General features: G+C 39.7%; 2 protein-coding genes across 2 annotated transcripts in view; one reads left to right on the forward strand and one right to left on the reverse strand.

Annotated features, from left to right (window-relative positions):
• TMEM50A (transmembrane protein 50A) overlaps window positions 1-12,525 on the forward strand; it is a 131,709-nt gene that overhangs the window by 31,667 nt on the left and 87,517 nt on the right. The gene's annotated exons all lie outside the window — the stretch shown is intronic.
• Window positions 6,439-12,525, reverse strand: part of LOC309545621 (RH-like protein) — a 98,853-nt gene continuing 92,766 nt past the window's right edge. The window contains exons 9-10 of the mRNA XM_082244871.1: window positions 9,725-9,798; window positions 6,439-7,235 (exon numbers count right to left, since the gene is read on the reverse strand). Of these exons, the coding sequence (XP_082100997.1) occupies window positions 7,209-7,235; window positions 9,725-9,798 (101 nt within the window). The 3' untranslated portion in view covers window positions 6,439-7,208. The remainder of the gene's footprint in view (window positions 7,236-9,724; window positions 9,799-12,525) is intronic.

Below are 12,525 nucleotides of genomic sequence, written 5' to 3' on the forward strand. Positions count from 1 at the left end.
GTGAGGGGTCTCGCATGGTCTGCAGGCAGACAGAAGGTGAGGAAAAAGTTGAGAGGCTTACTGGGCATCCAGTCAGAATGGGCTTATGTCTTTCTTGAGGGCATTGAGGGGAGGCCAGCCTTTGTTCAGTATGAAATGGGAAGTTTGGAATATGTTTCTGTCCATAGGCTCACAAAATGGGCCCGGGTACATGCTATCAGGAACCACATGATTTCCTAGGACTGGGTAGAGGGGGGAAGGGAAAAAAAATCATATTTCCCAAGGACAGTTGTGCTGTACTTGACTGTATATCCATTGGTTGGATAAGTTTTGAGATGCTGGGGGAGGTGGGAAATGCACAAGGAGGGGCGATGTAAGAGGAAGTGAGTGGATGCCCTTTCTATGGCAATCCAGGCCTTCAAGTCAACATGGCTATGCCAGTCTAGCAAGTAAGTTAAGTGGTATTTTGTGGATATTAAGGAATGCCGAGCCTTTACTGTCTTTGGGAAGGAAGATTATTTCAGCTTTGATTCTAGGGGGCTTTCAGCCCACGAAAAACAAGAAAAGGTATAGTTGACCGTTTTCAAGAATAGGGATTGGTTAAGGCCATGAGCAGGTATAGAATTTTTTTTTTTGAGTATCGACATTTTCAAGTATATTGCAATGGCCAAACCACAAGAAGTAACCTGAGTTCCATTTCTGTAAAAAATGCAGAGTCTTGTGAAGTAATGTAGGAAAATCTATGGTAAAGGTGTCTCAAATAGGCAGGGATAAGAATCCCTGGGTACTTGATTGCCTTCGGCTCCCAGTGAAAAGGGCAGTTTGACTGGAGAGTAGCGGTTTGTGATGGAGTGATAGCTACACCTATGGCAGCTAATTTTTTAAAATTAATCTTAAAAAAATGAAAGGCTGACATGGGCTTTAATTTCCGGCATGATGTTAGGAGGGGAAATATAGGTGAGGCGAGGGAGAAGAGAAAATCATATACCTTAGCAGAGATCTTGTGTTGTTTATCTCCAATATGCAGGCCTTGGATGTTTGGGTTATCGCTCTGGAAGGGAAGGGTTTCAGGAATAAGAAGGGGAAGAGGGGACATCCATGCCGGGTTCCATTTGCAATGTTATTAGCCTTTTTTTTTTAACAGCCTGCCTTTTGTGAAGAAGTGACCTTCTGATGACAGAAGTTATTTGTGAAATATTTCCGGTATTCCATCTACTGATTACCACCCTATATGAATGTTGTATTTGCATCAGGCATGCTTCTGTCTCGAGTTGGACTGGATCTGACCAGCAAAACCTCTTTCCGCAGACATGTATGTCAAAGATGCATGTTTGTCTCTACAGAGAAAGAGGCAACACTCAGGGAAAACAATAGGTGGCAGTAATGGTATGCACAGTGGAGTCACATACATTTCTACATTCTATTTCCAGCTTTCCATTTGGTTGAAAAAGTGATAATGAATAGTTTGTTATATGATACTGCAGTCTATTTACCTAATTCCCTCATTCTTACTGTATTTGAATGTAATTTGTATTACAGATGTTATGATACATTTTGCCAGTTTGCCTAGCAAAGGCATTTTCCTCTATGAAATACTGTATCACTAATGTCTTGGGCTACATCCAATGGCATTTCAGTGTGACCACATATAAAGTCAAAAGCTTGTTTGCCTATTCTGTAATTCTACCCTCCATGCATAATATAGACAGGTGCAATGATCAGCTGGCTGTCACTGTGACAAGAAGCTTCTGGTCTCTTAAAGTCAGACTCTAGATTTGCTAAGAAAAAAAAAAATAACTTCATAACCAGTTAAACCTTGTATTCCTAAATTTCTCTAATCTGCCTTTAAGTGAGCGTAATATCATTCTTAGCAAACAATTGGTCCATAGATGGTGGGAAGTTTTGTTTTAATATACTTTTAATGTAGACCTTATCTGTAGTTTATGTATGACCTCCTTTACCTCAAAAGGATCAAATGATTGGAGAGCATAAGTGTCGGTTCACACTATAGCGACACGACTACGGGGCGACTTAATGAAGTCGCCGTGCACCGCGACTTCGGCGCGGCTTAAACCGACTTCACATAATGGAAGTCAATGCAAGTCGCTCCTATTAGAGCGGTTCCAATTGCACAGAATGGAGCACGACTTGTCAGGCGACCAAGTCGCCTGACAAGTCGCAACAGTGTGAACCGGCACTTAGGCTCCGTTTCCACTATTGCGACTTGTTGTGTGACTTAACACATGTCAAGTCGCACAGCAAGTCAAAAGCCATTAATTTCAATTTGGCCCGTTCTAACTGCTGCGACTTGAAAAATTGTTTTTGCACTACTTTTGGGCCAACTTCAGTGCGACTTGTCCCTCATAGAAGGAAGGTCGCACTGAAGTCCCCAAAAGTAGCCGCAAACAAGTCACACTACAAAGTCACGCTAGAAGTAGCGTGACTTTATAGCTGCAATAGTGGAAATGTAGCCCAAAGATCCCACTATCACGACCAACATCTGTTTGAACCTACAGCACTCTTTGCAGTTAGTATACTAATGATAAAACTTCTTGTGCAATACAGTGTTGTTGTTTCCTGTTAAAGTAAAGAGAAAAAAAAAAAAACTGAGTGTAACAAGCACAGAAGGGCCCACTTAATAATTTAGGGGGACACATCCTTCTGGTGGGTTTATTTGACACTGGGAGAGAATTGCACGAAGGTAATCACTACATTATAAGAAGAATTTCACTATGCACTTTTTGGACTTTGTATTTATTTATTAGTACACTGATAGGCACTTATGCATATTAAAATTTCCATACAATTCTGTAGCACTGAGAGAGGGGAGGTGTACTATAACACCAAGCAGGTTTATATATATTTTTTATTTTTATTATATTTTTGGTATTAATATTCTCTATATCGGTAATATTATTCAAAGTGTATATATTTCATGTTATCACATACATTTCACAAGCGTGCCCACGTGCCGGATTTTTTCAAATGGGGAGGTGCATTGTAGTATAGCACTAGTTTATGGTTTATTGTTGTTTATGATTTATGTAGCGCTACCCTTTTTTTTTTTTTACTTTATTAATTAGATATCCAGAGGGATAGTGTGGTGTTCAGCAGATTAGGCTGGCCATTCATGTTCAATTTTCTTGTACAATTTTCTAGTTAGATTTACCACAAACCATATAATATGAGGTCAAAACTAAACAACACGTTCACTTGTATCCAATTAGGCAGGCCTTTGTACTACATAGTTGAAGCAGTGTCATCTTAAGAGCATTATAGACCCCCGGGCAATGCAGTGCACTGGGGCCCCGCCTATACAATCACCCACGAGAATAAAAATGCTAATTATTGATAAGGTGATATTTATTGGTACAGCAGTGCCAGGGTAACGACAGCTTCCAAGTTCAGAGGCTAGGTCCGGTGAACACACACACCGAAGGGAGTCAGACTCGACTGTCCTGTATGCGCCTGTTCCCGTGGAGGTGGACAGGCATTCCTGCAGTTATGGTCTCCCCCTCCACAGCCAAAGTGTCCTGCCAGCAGCGCAGGGTTGACAGGCGCTTGCCACCTGCTGGTACTGGGTTGTTGGGCAGGAGGGGCTCCCTGTGGAAGTGGGGCCCCCCCCAGGCAAGTGGGGCCCCCGGGCAACTGCCCAGCGTGCCCATTCGGTAAGATGGCCCTGAGCTGAAGGTAAATTTCAAGACAATTGTACATAAAATTGTATAATGTATGGCCAGCCTAAGGATCCGGAGGGTAAGTAGCACACAATATATTTTGTTACAATCTTGTTGAAGCCTGTAGTAGCATTATACGGTTTCTCTCAGAAATCCTGATTATGAAGTAAGTATGGTTTTCTAGGTTGCAAGAAAGAATTTAGTATTTTTGGCATTTTTAAAGAATCATGACTGGATGCAGATTTCCTGGTAACATTGCTTTAATAATTTAATTTACAATTCACTGTAGCGTAATTTTTTTTTTTTTTAACATAACTGCTACTTTGCTAAGTTAGAAGAAATAGTACTCTGGTGCCCCTGTTGCTGTTTTTTAGTATTGCATCTTTAAAAGCAGTGAACATAGTATATGCATTTGAATTTAAACTACAGGCAAATATTTAAAATAGAAATAAATGTATAATTAAATGCAACTATCTAGCTGAATTGTGCTCCTGTAATCTCCCACAAAGGATCCCTCAGATTGGGAGAAGGAGTTTCATTATAAGGCTCTCCTGCAGTGCACATCTGTTGACAGCAGAAGAGAGTTGAGTGAGCAGAGGGATGAGTTCCTCCAGTCTGTTGCGTCTTTTTCATTTTACACTGAGCAGATTAGTGGTGTGATTGTAAAGCTGTGCTACCACTGCAGTAAAGCTCAAGGCCAAGCTATACTGTCTGTTATGGAATCAAACAATTTGTAAGAATTTTAGATGATTAAGGCCCTGTTCACACCTGAGCGTTTTTCAGCCCATAAAACGCTCATCTGTGAAAATCCAAAACACCCAACAATCAAAATCACATTAATTTCCATGGCCCCTGTTTACATCTGAGCATTTTGTCCCCTGAAGCAAAATGCCTGTAGCTCAAAAAAGTACAGGAGCTTCTTTTTGGGCTGCTCAAGAGCTGTTCTGGTCCCATAGGAACGCATTAAAACGCCGTTATCGGCTTTTCACGGGCATTTTTCAAACACATAGGTGGTCTCCACCCCTTTTAACACACCCAAAAAAAATGCCCAAAAAAACGCTCATAAAATGCCCAACAAACGCCAGAGAAATGACCAAAAAAACGCTAAAAAAAAACCTGCCCAAAAACCGCCTGAAAACAATACACTCGGGTGTGAATGCAGCCTTGGACTTTGATAACTTTATGCAACTAAAAAACAAAACAATTGAAAAAAAGCTTTTGAAGAGACAAGGACTCACTGCTCAAGGTGGTGTAATTGCCTGATGACTCACTCCGGTGCATGCCCCGGCTCGTCTCCGTGAAAACTTGATAAAGGAAAAGGAATTGGCAGCACTCCAGGTTGATTCAAAAATCCAGATTTATTGACTGGACATCCAAATGATGACAATCGTGACAAGGTAGACGCGTTTCACACACTGAAGCACACAGTCAGTGTGTGAAACGCGTCTACCTTGTCACGATTGTCATAATTTGGATGTCCAGTCAATAAATCTGGATTTTGACTCAACCTGGAGTGCTGCCAATTCCTTTTCCTTTATCATGAAAAACAGCTTTGTTGGGTCTTGAAGGTAAATAAAACACATATGTACATCTTAAAATATGGAAATAGTATCAATAAAAGGATATCTAAACCCAAGAACAAAAATGTAATCTATCACAGCTTACCAGTCCTTAGATTTAGTGGCTGTTTTAGTTTCTTATTTTTTAGGCTTTTTCCCCCTTTATATTCCTCTGATGATCCAGGTAACATACCTCCTAGGGTGACAACACTCACCATACTGTATGTTTGGAGGAGCAGTGTGGTCACCCTAAGACAGAAGTGTTTGAAACTACAGAACACCCCTCATCCCCATAACATAGTAGGATGTGTTTTGTAGTTCATAGAGATCTAGAAACAAGGGTAACTGATAACTACTATCAGTTATCTCCAAAGACATGCTGGTAGGTTAATTGCGTCCTGTATAAAATTGTCCCTACTATGTATGTATGAATGTGAGTTAGGGACCTTAGATTGTAAGCTCCTTGAGGGCAGGGACTGATTTGCATGTGCAATGTATATGTAAAGCGCTGTGTAAATTGACAACGCTATATAAGTACCTGAAAGAACAGATATAACAAAAATTGCAATGATATATTTAACAGACTGAAATGAAGGTCACTGTTATAGTTTACATATACTTTTAAACAGAAAGTCTTCGTGCTTTGTACACAGATATATGTTTAATAAAGGAAAGCTGTTGAGAAGGAAAATGGAATAGCCATTTTATTTATCAAACATTTATTTCTGATTATCAAACTGATTAAGCAGTTATATTGGATGTATATTTTGTTAGAAGTCATATTGTGTAACAGTTGTATTGCATGTGTAAAGTGGGGTAAACACTAGTAGAAAATCTGCCGAAAATTCCCATCCGAGGTAAAATTGTACGATTTTCGGCTAGTGCGTACACAACTTTCAGCAGCCGATGCCGACATTTTCAAACGAAAAAAAAAATGGAAGGACAAACACCAAAATTTTTATGGCACGTCCCCAGACGACCAATTTTCGTTTAATGTGTATGCAGTACGTCCGTGAAAAATCGGATACGAAAGACCACGCATGATCTGAAGTTGCTGACGACCCGGAAGTCTAGGAACAAACGTCCCAAAAAAAAAAAATCGGACGAGAAATTTCGTGAACATTTATGCACTGTCAACTAAAAATGGTTATGAACGCTGCGCAAGAGAGAGAAAAATCGGAGGATATTTCGTCAATTTTCCGTCAAGTGTGTACGAGCCTTTAAAATGCTATTTACACCTCCAGCTGGGAAGTTTGCTCTTTGTCTTTTTAAGCATTGTTCCTTCAAAGAGCCATTGGAAGTGACAAGCCAATGTTAATGACCATCCACATCTCGATGAATTTCACCAGAGACACAGATATGACTTCAAAGAAAGTTTAGATAGCTAGGTGCCACCCAGAACATATAAAATTGTATTAGAAGTCCTTAGTGAGTTAGAACTTTGAAATCAGCACCATGCATTGTGCTGCTCTCCCTGCATGTAGTTCTACCTATATGCTTGTATAATAAATACATCTACTTTTCAATCTTGCTTCAGCAGTCAAAATGTTACTGAAACCCATTATGTTTTGGGGTTTCCCCCACACCATTCTTTCCACCTTCTAAAAATGTAATCTCTCCGATTTTCAAGCTGGCCCTTTGGCTTCAGTGCTATGTTAGTGACCTGGAACTAATATGTAAATCAGTTGTTCTGGTATTTTGATACTTGATCCAAAACTGTTGATGATAGAGACACCCTTTATATTTCCTAAAGGATAAGTTAACTTTAAACTTTTTACAAGGTTCTATTTATGGTACGGCTTAAGTAAAACTGACATTACCCTCGTACATGGCACATCATTGCAAAACAGAATTAAAATAACAGAAGTGGAAATAGAAACATTGAATTGTACTGTCCATTTTTACACCCAGTGGGATATAGCTAAAGGCTTCAGACACATCAAAAAATAAAAAATAAAAAAAAAACAGCTCTGTATTCATCTGCTGACCATAAATGTTAAAGATGGTAGTCCACATTAGGAAACTGTAAGCAAAAGCAAAGATACATGCGTTATCATAGGAGTATTACATACTGTCTGCTTATATACAGATAAACATATCCTCATTATTCATGGTGCTTAGATGATTATCATCACTTCAGTTCTGCAGCCTTTTCTACTATATATACAATCAGAAGTTTTTTTTTTTTTTTTTTTTTTACTTACTACATATTTTAAATATTCTTGCCTTAGCAGTCTATCTTAACATGTTATCCATTTCTGTGAGGGCATATAGGGCTTTGATTTGAATCAATTGCAGGTCACATGGAGACAATAATACAGAGGTCGTTTCACTCAACAAACTCTTTGGTGAATATTTACCCTATGTATTAGGTCAAGCTAATGAAAATTTGCCCAAAACAAAAATTTCCAGGCCATTTGATATTCTTCAATAGTAAAAGGTTTTACTGCAACAATTACCCTATGTAAGAAAAAGGTGAATGTTACCTTCTCCGCTCTTTCACTTGACATCCCCTCAAATTGTTGCTGCTTAGTTTATCTTAGTTTATCAGAGACACAAGCAATCTGCAAGGCAGTGGAAAGGGTAGTGTGTGCAGATCCAGAATGCCAATGAACAGTGGAGAAATGTGCGGGTGATCGGATCCTGGTGCACAGTGGAGCAATATATGGGGGAGCATAGAGAGCCTAGATCAGTGATGGCGAACCTTGGCACCCCAGATGTTTTGGAACTATATTTCTCATGATGCTCTACTACACTGCAGAGTGCATGAGCATCATGGGAAATGTAGTTCCAAAATATCTGGGTTGCCAAGGTTCGCCTTCACTGGTCTAGATGCAGCCATCGGACAAATCTGCAGCAAATGCGTGATGCTATCATGTCAATATGAACCAAAATATCTGAGGAATGTTTCCAACACCTTGTTTAATCTATGTCTTGAAGAAGTTTTGAAGGCAAAAGGGGGTCCAACCCAGTACTAGCAAGGTGTACCTAATAAAGTAGCCGGTGAGTGCATATATATATATATATATATATATATATATATTTACATAGTTAGTGAGGTTGAAAAAAGACATCAGATGTGTGTGTGTGTTTGCTGTTAACCGTACATTGTATACCCCTGTGTATATATATATATATATATATATATATATATATATATATATATACACACACACAGTATATATCATTTTTTGATACATTTTTACTTGATAAACAAGCGATGTCTTAAAATACAAGTAGTATCACGTCACAACTGAGTATAAAAGAGAAGAGCAGCACCTCTCAGTGTAGCAATATGGTTACATTTAATGAAGGTACAACATTTAGCAACTCACATGGTTGATAATTAAAACAGACACGTCTAAGTATGCAGGTGAAGCTGTCCACATAGACTGTTTTCCGCAACGCCATCAACATCATCCCTTCCACACTGCGCTCCACAAGTGCTTCAAACCTCACTTTCAGATCGCTCTACTGCAGGGTAGTCTTCCCAGTTACAACTGCAGACTGATGGCGGTGAGAGCCAGCAGTGAGGAGGATGGTCTATTCGGATGCCTGCATACTTAGATGTGCCTCTTTTAATCATCAACCATGTGAGTAGCTAAATGTTGAACCTTCATTAAATGTACCCATATTGCTACACTTAGAGGCGCCTCTCTTCTCTTGTATACTCTGTAGCTCCTGCAGGATTTTGCTTCTAATCCCCTTGTGGTGACTGCCATTTGTGAATGGACATTTTATAGTTACACAACCTATCACATTGCTATAATCTTTTTATATGGACTATAAATGGAAATACCTATGAATAAATGCTTGTGGAACAAGTTTCCATTATTTTCTACAAGGAAATCTGCCTTGATATAAGAGTGCTTTGGATTACAAGCATGTTTCTGTAACAAATTATGCTCGCAATCCAAGGTTTTACTGTATACCGTATACAAACGCAAGCACGCACGCACTCACACACACTATTTTATTTAAACTTTTTGATTTCTGCATAAAGTCATTTCAAAGAATTTCCTTAATTATTTTACAGTATTCACTCTTGTGCAGCATTATTTTGGAGGTGAATTTTGCATGTGAAGCTGGAACTAAGGGGGAAATGTAAGCTGCATTTTACTTCTGTTATTTCCTTTTTATAATAACTTATAAGATCATATTACATTATAGGAATCATACATGTGGAGTTCCAAATGTATTCTTATAACTGCATATTGTTCTACCTGTATAACCTTTCAACATACAAATAATGCAGCCGTTAAAGTATTCATGATGTAGGTTAATACTGTATGTCTAGTGATGGATATTGTGTGAAATTTAGTTAAGTATATGAGGACAGCAGATGGACAAAGATCTTTAACATCCTTTGAGTTAGATATGCCTTTTGTCCAGCAAGTAACAAGCACAGATAATGCAAGCTAAGCTTACTTTCAAACACTTTTCATACCAAGCTTCAACATCAGGCAATAATAATTTATTGGCATTAATGTAACATTGTTGTAAACATCTTACCTCCCAGTATGGTTGATCATGAAAAAAATGCCATTCTTTAGGGGGCTTGAGAAGCTTACATTTCAGCAAGAAACCTAATACAGATGTAAAGGATAAACTGAATTAATATTATTAGTATTGGCAATTAGAAGAAAAGTTATATCGGTTGCACAAGTCACTATAGATAATTGTTGACACTGAAAGACATTAACACTGAAAGTATACCAAGGTGAGCTTTCATATATTACATGTGAATACCACACCAGGAATCTAAATGAGTGTGTCCATGGTTATTGAACACAATGCACAGAACCACCAATATGGTCAGAATTTGCCATTCTGCAGTAGGCCTATTCTGACTGTATTTGTGAATCAGTGACGGTACGGTAATTATGCCCACAGCAGATCTCCCTGAAAAAACACAGGTTAATACTCCCAACCGCGAGCATATAACATGTACTTCTCAGAAAAGAGCAACATAAAAACAGGTTTCTGAAACAACCATTTATAGATTAAACACAGGTGAATGGGAAATGTAAATCGTAATCTTTTAAAATTAAGAAAAATTAAGCACCACGGGTTATTTACACAGTTTGACAATATTAAAAGATTTTGTTCTACATTTCCTTTTTAGTCACTATTCCTGTAATTCTATTCCTGTAACACTATCCAGCACAGATTTTGCTGTTGGGTGCAGTGTGTATGGGTTCTCCAGTGTAGATTATTTTTGGGAAATCTTTTTTGTGTGCTACATGTTTGTTTGAGACGGTTACCTGGAGGCTGTGGAAGGCCCTGGTGCTATGGGCAATGGACAGATGTCCATCTGCCTGTCTTCCACGTGGGCTGTAGGTTTGCTTGTAGGCAGGTTCCAACTTTATATTGTGTTATTCCTGACAAGTTATTACTGTCATAAGTACCTTGAAATATTGGGCTGAGGCATATAAGCTTAACATAATAGTGTGACATGTCTTTTGCAATATATTCAGGGAGAGCTGGCCTCATGGTAGGAGTGTGGGAGGGGTACTGTGAGGACCCGTGTACAATTTTATCTGTTCTTCAGGCAGCGTATTCCTTTCAAATGGGACCCATTGGTGAGGAAATCCATGTGTATGGACTTTTTTCTATGGACTACCTTAACTTTAAGGTATTGACAGCACCACTAGGGACAGCACAACCAAATCACGCATAGCTTAATTTATGTAGTGTCTATAAAGATGTTATACTGAATTGATGTACTACCTCCAGTGTATTCCTCTTTTTTCAGCCTGGCGTCACTTTCTTGAGGTTAAAAATTTAAGTGTGATTAGTCATGGTTTATCTGAAGGTTAGGAAGGGAACAGAAGAAAGCCATGGTTAACCTGTAGGCAGCTTGCCTACTCTTGGTTAGTCAGTCTACCTGGCTGTCCAGGTTGGGAGGGAAGGGGTTAATGCTTGTGCCGTCTTCCCTTGTGTGTTTGAATGATGTTCTAGGAAGCTTATTGGAATGCTGATCTATCGGAATACTCGCAAGGACATGAACTCCTTTATTTGAGCTATCTCCAGTTCAGACTTTTCCCAAAGATTCAACACCTATACAGGTAACCTGGGAAAGCCACAGATAAGTTTAGTTATGGAAAGGATGTTGCTGCATGTTGTACATGTTCTACTGAGTGTTCACTAAAGTTGTTTACTTTAGTTTGAAGTTACTCAAGAGGTATGGGGTCCTGGTGTCTCTCTAAGGAACCTGCATCTGAACTAGAATATTGGGGTCTGTGAAACATCAGTACAATGAAAGTGTAACTTGCAAAGAAACTGCTATGAGTAACCAGAAGGAAGAACAGCAACCAGCCATTGGCATGGTATCTGAATAGGTGACAGCTTCTGCAGTAGTAAGGGGGATTGGTATCCTGCTTGCTCCCTAGCTGTCTCTCTGTTGGTCTTTGGGAGTGGATTTGCATTACGGAGATCTAATACCTGGTCACTTGGTACAGAACGAGAAGGGTCCAATGGAGCACACATGAGGTCTACGCTATGTGCTCAGCAGGACCCAATTCTGTTATTGGGATATGAGGTAACAGAGGTGCACTGACTGATGGAGTGGGCATAGGCTCTTTATGTCCCTCTTAATGCAACACATACTGCTCAAGTGTGTAGGACAAGGGACAAGATATTCTGGAGGAACTTAGCATACAACACTACACACAAGAGGCTCATCTCTGAGTTGGGGGACTGACTTAGTGTTTGAGTTTCACATGACTGTGGCCTCCGCCTGGTCCCAGGCATTGGTGAGCACACCTACGGGCAAGGTATTACCCTTGTGCTAGGATGAGTGATCCCATTCATCACCTGGCGTAGCCCAAAGCACCCACCCTGGGGTAGGCCTCCTATGTGACCCACACTTGACACCCAACAAGTTAATCGGGAACATATGGAAGAGGTGTCATCCACCTACTGCAACACGCACTCTACCCTTAGAAACGCTCTGTGTTATAGTTGAGAGTGTGTAACAAATTACTGTGAAGAGTGTGAAAGAAAGAGAAGCTGCCAGCTGACAGAAGAATCGTTGACAGTGGCTGGTTACAGGGCCTCCTGTAGTGAGGGGACAGTTTAGTCCTATTTGTTCTCCACTTAGTGACAAGGTCTCCATATTGGAGCCTGCCGAGATATAGAGCACCCCGATAAACCAAGTCTGGAGGTCACCATGTGCAAGTATGAGAGCTTATCTCCAAGTCTTTGGACAAAACATTATACGGTGCAGTGTGATAATACTAGAACAAGTTAGTGGAGTTAGTGTGTGCTCTGCGCTATTTCCTAAAATTTCTTTGTAGTTGTATGTTGGCTGG

This window comes from Pelophylax lessonae, assembly GCF_965119305.1.
Source record: "Pelophylax lessonae genome assembly, chromosome: 2".
NCBI lineage: Eukaryota > Metazoa > Chordata > Amphibia > Anura > Ranidae > Pelophylax > Pelophylax lessonae.